General features: G+C 40.6%; 1 protein-coding gene across 1 annotated transcript; it reads left to right on the forward strand.

Annotated features, from left to right (window-relative positions):
- Positions 1–110: 110 nt before the first annotated feature.
- Positions 111–1,733, forward strand: LOC122065379. Its single transcript, XM_042629190.1, has 2 exons — positions 111–980; positions 1,083–1,733. The coding sequence occupies exons 1-2, from the start codon at positions 111–113 to the stop codon at positions 1,731–1,733; spliced, it is 1,521 nt and encodes a 506-aa protein (XP_042485124.1).
- The last annotated feature ends 6,187 nt before the right edge of the window (positions 1,734–7,920 follow it).

A 7,920-nucleotide genomic window follows, 5' to 3' on the forward strand; every position in this document is an offset into this window, starting at 1 on the left:
GTCCGAGCAGATCCTAGCAGATCCGAGTAGATCTGAGTTTCTCACGGCGTCCGATTTTTTTTTCACGGTGACCGATTTCTTCCCCTGGTTCGAAGAGGGTGGGAAGCTGGATGGAAGAGAGGCGCTCTGAAGGTGATGATATGGATAATGGTGATCGTGAGGCTTTGGATCGAGGACCACCTCCTCAGGGGCCGGAGGTGAATGCACCTACTCTTTCTTATGCAAGGGCGGTAGGTCTCGCCTCATGGCCTGCAATTGATTCGCTCCCAGAGCCGATTCAAGCAGGAAATATTACAAGGATTGTCATACCACAGAATGATTATGAAGCAAAGAGACAGAATTTCAGGTTTGCTCTAATAGGCCGTGTAAATTTTCGTCTTTTATCTTTGGATGATTTACGTCAAGAGGCAAGAGATAACTGGAAATTGAGCCAAGGAGTTGTGATGCACCCTCTGGGAAAAGGTTATGTCATTTTTCAATTTCGATGTGAGGGTGATAAGGCGGTTATTTGGAGAAGAACCCCTTTGCGTGTGCGTGGACAGTTAATTCGGCTTCAACACTGGAGACCGGATTTTAACATCCATGAGAAAAATTCCTTCACGAAACTCGTGTGGGTTCGTTTCCCAGACCTTCCCTTGGAATATTGGCATGATAATGTACTTCTCTCCATTGCGAAGGCGGTGGGACGTCCAGTTACCCTGGATAATCATACTAGACAAGGAATTTTGGGATATTTTGCCCGAGTGCTGGTTGAAGTTGATTGTTCGGAAGCTGCTACTCGGGTTGAGGAGGTTCAGGTAGAGAGATTTGAACCAGGTACTACTAAGATTTTTGGTTTTCGTCAGCGAGTAATATATGAAGATAGTTGTGCAAAGTGTGGTTTCTGTAAGCGGATGGGTCATCAAGTAAATAATTGTCGACTCAAAAAGATGGAGGATGAGAAGCAGAGTGCTCGTGACAATGTAAGGGTACCAGGTGCGGTATACGAGGAAGACGGAGTTGACTCGGAAAAGGGGGACTCGTTGGGTATCTCTGGATCTTCGTTGGAAAGAAAATTTTCAAATCTGCCTCTCCAAAATCAGATTTTGAAAAATAAAGGGGAGTTACCTATTGAAGAGGGAAACGGCTCTGCTGAACAATCTCATAATAAAATCTCTTCTCAACTTCCAAATTTAGAAGAAGGTGTGATTCAAATTAATTTGAATCTGGCTAATACAAATCTCCCAATTTTGGAAAATGTGGGATTTGCGCAGGAGAGAGTTGAGTCAGAGAAGGACTCTAGTGATGATGTGGAGGGGTCTGATTCTATTTCTGAATCAGAATTAGAATCTGATTCAGACCAGAATTCTGGTTCAAAAGAGAGTGGACCGTATCAGGTCCGATCTTCACCAGTCTATGATACGGTGGATACTTTTCAGCAGGAAGTCTCTTTGGCGAGGGTGTCGCAGGGTCCTGTGAGAATGTCATCGCGCACAAAGAGAACGGGACTGATTCAGGGATCCAGTCGGGGCGGCCTGACGAGCAGGGGTGGTCGGATTTTTTCCTCTGGGTGTGGTCCGGCCCCTACCTCTACAATTAGTAGAAGGGAGATGTCTGTGATGGGCGCTCAGGCAGTGGATAGAGCTGTTTTGCTGGGTGAGCAGGGCAAAACAGTGGGAGAAAAAAAGGGGAAGAAGAAAAAAGGAGGAGGTCAGACATCTATATCTGACAGGATCGCGGACTCAACAGTTTGATCATGCGTGTTCTTTTCTGGAATATTCGTGGTGTGAAGAAGGAGGCTGGTAAGAGATTTTTACAATCTCTTATTTCAGAGTATTATCCAGATATTCTGTGTTTGGCTGAACCAATGGTTCAGGTGAGTAAATTCCCTGTTTTATTTTTTAATAAATTGGGATATTCGGCAGAGTTTATCCATAATATCCGCCATGAAAGGTGTTCTAACCTGTGGATAATTTGGAAACGTGGTCTGAGTCACCCTTCCATTGCCTCAATGTCGGCTCAACAGCTCTCTATTGAGGTCGACTGGCAAGGGAAAAAACTGCTTTTGTCCTTTATTCATGCTAGTTGCTTTAAAATTGAGCGTAGAGATTTGTGGTCGAAATTGGCAGCTGTTTCAGCAGCTTCTCTCCCTTTGCTTATTGTTGGTGATTTTAATGCGACGTTGTTCTCTAATGAGAAAAAAGGCCCGGGGAATTTTAATGTTGGATCGGCAGCAGAGTTCCAAGCAATGGTGGATTCTTGTATGCTTATTTCTACCCCTTCACAGGGTAAAAAGTATACTTGGTCAAATAATCGTAGAAGGGGTAATGTCATGGCTGTTCTGGATAGAAGCTTTCATAATGAGTTATGGATTGATGAATTCAAAAATATTTCTCAGAGAGTTATAACCTGCACTGCATCTGATCACACTCCCATCTTGATCCATTCAAACATGATCCAAAAGCCTAGCAACATTCCGTTTCGATTTCATAATTTTTGGATGGAAGATGATAGCTTTCAGTTGGTGGTGAAGCAAGCCTGGTCTCAACAGGTGAGTGGCTGCCCCATTTATATCTTGGCGCAGAAATTGAAGGTGGTTAAAGGGGTGCTAAAAGCTTGGGCAAAAGAAAGATTTCCTAATCTAAATGAGGAAGTGAAAAAAGCTACTTCAGAGCTAAAAAGAGTGCAGGATACTATTGAGGTTTCAGGGATGTCGGATGCCCTCTTTAATGAAGAAGCGGATGCAAAAACAGCCCTTTTAAATGCTAGTAAGATGCAAGAAAAACTGTGGTCTGAGAAGGCTAAATTACGTTGGTTGAAAGAAGGCGATCGGAACACAAAATTTTTCCATCTTTCAGTGAAGATTAGAAGATCAAGAAATCAGATTAGTATGTTACGTCGTGAAGATGGTTCTTGGATTTCTGATCAATTAGATTTGGCCAACTATATTGTGGATTTTTACAAGAATTTTCACTCTGAAAATCCTGTAGAACCACACTATGAGTTATTGGACCAGATTCCGACTCTCATTTCTAATGAAGACAATGCTTTCTTGGATGCTGTTCCCTCAAGGGAAGAAATAAAGATGGCGATTTGGGATCTCGATGCGGACAGTTCTCCGGGTCCTGACGGCTTTCCAGGTCAGTTTTTCAGAAGTTGTTGGGATATTGTGGAAAATGATTTCTGTAGGGCTGTTTTCTCTTTCTTTTTAGTAGGGAAAATTCCTAAGGGGGTAAATAATTGTTTCCTAACCCTTATCCCTAAAGCTGATGGTGCTTCTTCTTTGGATAAGTTTCGTCCCATATGTATGGGAAACTTTTTCTGCAAAGTTTTGTCGAAAATTGCTGCTTCCAGGTTATCTCTCTTTCTCCCAAGATTAATCTCAGAAGAACAAGGTGCCTTCCAGAGGGGTAAAATTATTTCAGAAAATATAAGCCTTGCTTCAGAGTTGGCAAACCTGATGCACTCATCTGTTCGAGGTGGAGGTATGGGTCTAAAGCTAGATGTGCAGAAAGCCTTTGATTCTCTGTCTTGGGAATTCCTCTTTGCAACCTTGAAGAAATTTGGTTTCTCTCCCAATTGGATCAACAAAATTCACCAGATGCTGCTCTCAACAAGGATTTCAATTTTGCTAAATGGAGGTCCAGTGGGTTTTTTTGGTGTGGAGCGTGGTCTCAGGCAAGGAGACCCTATTTCCCCAATCCTTTTTATTCTGGCAGAGGAAGTTCTTTGTAGGGGGCTGAAGAACTTGATTCTGGAAAGGAAGATGAAAGCTCTCCCAGGCCCCAGAGGAGCAATTACTCCTTCTCATTTACTTTTTGCAGATGATATTTTCATCTTTATGAATGGGTCAGCTAGGTACGTGAAGCATCTTCATGAGTTTTTATCCAAGTATCAGTCTTTTTCAGGGCAGAAAATAAACTTGGAAAAAAGTAAAATATTTTTTGGGAAGATTGCCCCTCATAGAAGTCATTTTATTAGTGATTTTCTGGGCATTGCCGCGGCTGATCTCCCTACAAAATATTTGGGGGTGGAGATTTTTAAAGGCAGAGTGAAGAATAGTCATTTGCTTCCTCTTCTAGATAAGATAAAGGGTCGGTTGGCAGGGTGGAAGGGCAAAATTCTTTCTATGGCTGGGAGAATTGAATTGGTTAAGTCAGTTATTTCTGGTATTCCCATACACAATTTCTCTGTGTACTGGTGGCCGGATGAAACTATTAAGGTGGTGGAACGGTGGATGAGAAATTTTATTTGGTCAGGTGATATGGAAGTGGCAAAGAAGATTGTTATGAAATGGGAAGGGGTGTGCAAGCCTAAAAAGGAAGGGGGTCTGGGAATTAGAAGGATGAGAGAAGTGAATTTTGTTTGTTTATGTAAACTGGCTTGGCAAATCAAACATGGGGATTCTCTTCTGAGCAGATTCTTCAGGGAACGTTTTATCAAGGAAGATGGGTCACTGCGAAGGGGATATAAGTCTTCATCTATATGGCCGGGTTTGAAAAGAGTTTGGAGTTTCGTCGCGAAGAACGAGCAATGGATTCTGGGAAATGGAAAAAAAATTGATTTTTGGTTAGATAGATGGATTGACAATCAATCTATCGCTGAGAAGACAAACTTGGACCCTGTTTTTTTCTCAGATTTAAAAGGAAAAGTTTCTGATTTCATATGCCAAGCCGCCTGGGACCTCCCTCATGTGGAGTCGGTTTTACTTGCTGAAATTTGGGAGAAAGCTAAACGTATTCACATCCAAGGTGTGAATGACCAATGTCTTTGGCGATTGACCTCTTCAGGTATCTTCTCTATTAAATCTGCCTGGGAAGAAAATAGAGAAAAATATCAGAAAGTGAGTTGGTTTTCTCTTATATGGAACTCATCTAACCAACCAAGACAAGCTGTTTTTGCTTGGCGGTTAGTTCAAAATAGATTACCAACAGATGAAAATGTGTCTCATCGTGGAGTGCAAATGGCTTCCCGGTGCAGCTTGTGTGGTAAAGATGAAGAATCAATGTCTCACTTATTTTACAACTGTGAATTTGCTCGTAGTTTGTGGAGAGCTTTCTGTGAAGGCTTCGATGTGCAATGGAAACCTTATATGGACATGCTTTCTTTTATTGCATGGTGGAAACAAACAGCAAAGAATCTCCATTTTAAAAAGGTGTGGATTACTGGTTTCTCTCTGGTTCCTAGTGTCATATGGCAGGAAAGGAATGCAAGAATTTTTGAGGGGGTCTCCAAATCATCTAGACACTGTTTTGCTATGATTAAAAGTGAAATCAGCCTCCAGATGACTGCTGCTACAGGGTCCCCTCTCTCATTTAGCTCCTTACTGTGTGCCAAAAGATTGGGGATCTCTAGGGTGCGATACAAACCAAGAGAGGTAATGGAAATTTTTTGGTGTCCTCCCCAAAGGGGATGGGTGAAGCTAAACTCAGATGGTTGCTCTTTGGGAAATCCAGGAAAAGCAGGTGCGGGTGGAGTATTTCGGAATGAAAATTCAGAAATATTACAGTCTTTCAGAACTTTTCTTGGTGTCCACACAAATTTTGAAGCCGAGATGATAGCTGTTATTACTGGACTGGAATTTGCAAGAGATATGGGTATTACTCATTTGTGGATTGAGTGTGACTCAGTAGCTGTAGTTTTACTTATATCTAAGGGAAGAATCCTTTGGGTTTGTCTTCAGAGGTGGATGAGTTTAACCTCCTATTTGAATTCTCTTACTTGGAAAATCACTCACTGTATGCGGGAAGCAAATCCTGTAGCTGATTTCTTGGCAAAAACAGCAGCAAAATTCGAAGTTTCTTCTCCTATCCAATCCTGGCCTGTGATGATTGCTATAGAGTTGGAAGTGGATGGTCAATCTCGGCCTAGATACCGCTTCTTTTAATGTATTTTGTTTTTTATTTCCAATTTTTGTGATTTGGTTTCTGGTGTGAGTTCTTTCTCTGCTGATGGCAATGCCGAAGGTGGAGTAGAATTTTCCAGATTCCAAATATGTTATTGTCTTCGTATATTCTCTTTTCCCCTTCTTTTAATACAATGAAATTTTAGCGAAAAAAAAAAAAAAAAGTAAGCAGTTTTGGCATCCGCCTCTTTATCAAACAATTCCTCATCCATCACCAACACCTCAATCGATGCTTGAATGGAATCCAATTGAGTCTTAGCATTCTCGTGGGCCACATAGAAATTAAATACCGATCAAGCCTTTGACCATAGGATAGGTTTCAGCCGCTTTAACTTCTGCGACAGGAAAAAAAAAAAAAAAAAGGGGGGAAGGGGCTCCCCTAACCTCCACTCAAGGACTCCTTCACAACCTGAGAGAAACCATCATTTTTCATCCAAAACTTGTGCAAATGGAAGGAGCAATTTTTTGGCTTCGACAAAGCTTCTGGGATAACGAAGAGAGGAGGATTGTCAAAGATATACGTTGTAACTCCCTCTACAAACAATCATGAAAGTAGGATATCTAGCTCTCATTGGAAAAACTCCTGTCTAACACCATTGAAACATTGTCCTGCCTCCTATTGTTTGATCATGTGAACTTCTTTCCCTAAGATGAAGCCTCCATCAAAGAGTATGCATCTACCATATCCCCAAAATCTGCTGTAAAACCAAGATTAAATCTATCAAGAGCCCTTTTCTCATGAGATGCAAGGTGGCATTAAAATCTCCAACAATCCATGGAGCTGAAATATTAGGAAGAGCTATCAACTTCATCTATAGATCTGGACGAACAACTTGAAAAAAATTGGCATGCACCGAAGTAATAAAGATATCCATACCCACTTGGACTAAGAAATTATTTTGGGACGACTCAAATGAGGCTTCCACATTGCTCACAAGTTTAGAACCTTATCCCTCTGCTTATTGACAATAAAATCAGCGGCAAAACCCCTTTTATTAAAGAAAATAGTTGGACAACTGCAGACCATAACCATCGGCTCAGCGAGATGCACAATATCTGGTTATTTTCCTTCAACAATAAATTCAAGGCTGCCCTAGCAGCGGCCTTGTTGATCGAAGATTCCAAGTCAGGAAAATGGTTGTTGATTGCACTCATTAGTGCTGGGATTCTGCCATGGCCAACCCTCAATGATGCTTGCTCCTCAAAGATTCAAAGTTTGAAATGGGATTCTTAATTGTTTCAAAATATTGCAAAAATGCCAATTCTTGCCCGAAACCAGTATTCTATCGAGACCCAGTTGCACTAGCAGCTGCCATTGGAGACAACATGGTCCTTGCTATCCCATTGCGAGGTAGATAGCTGGATTCGTTTTACTCCAACTCGTATAATCTTGAAAAATAATCAAAGCAATGGTTTGGGACTTGGGTTAGTGTAATTTTTAGACAATAGATCATATGAGTTGGAGTAAAACAAATCCAATGATTGATCTAGTAGGTCGTAAAACAAATCTATAAATCCATAAAAATACAAAAAAAGAACCTGAAAAATATAATACTATCTATTGGTGTGAATATTTGAGTGTGGTCTCCATCTACGAGGGATTGCAAAAGGCTACCTGAAAACACATACAATCTGTTTTATTGGGTGAATACAATACACGCAATAGAGAAGAATTAACTCAATACCCAATTTTATTTAGGAGTTTGATACATTGATTTTTTTTTTTAATGATATTAATTAGATGGAATATTATTATTACAAAAGTTTGTTATTTTTCCAAATGCTACAAAACGTCTATTCGCATTCTGCTATATGGACTAATGATATGTCTATTCCAACTGTTAGAAAAGAAAACATAATATTCTAGATTAGTCACATGTCAAATTTTAGCCTAAAATCAAATACCCTATTTTGTATTAAAACATATCCACGTATGTCCATGCATGTGTATCATTATTCTAGACAGCAATCTGTACTCTCCCAAGTCTCAATCCTGAGTAGGATTAGATGATACAGATTAAAAACCGTAAAAATAG

Source organism: Macadamia integrifolia, unplaced genomic scaffold, assembly GCF_013358625.1.
Source record: "Macadamia integrifolia cultivar HAES 741 unplaced genomic scaffold, SCU_Mint_v3 scaffold1988, whole genome shotgun sequence".
In the NCBI taxonomy this organism is placed as follows: domain Eukaryota; kingdom Viridiplantae; phylum Streptophyta; class Magnoliopsida; order Proteales; family Proteaceae; genus Macadamia; species Macadamia integrifolia.

What these genes read in the sequence shown, in the direction of transcription:
- LOC122065379 (XM_042629190.1), top strand. Translation starts at nt 111, where the DNA reads ATGGAAGAGAGGCGCTCTGAAGGTGATGATATGGATAATGGTGATCGT. An exon ending in ATGTAAGGGTACCAGGTGCG is followed by an intron (nt 981 to 1,082) that starts GTATACGAGGAA and finishes CTCCAAAATCAG; the next exon opens with ATTTTGAAAAATAAAGGGGA.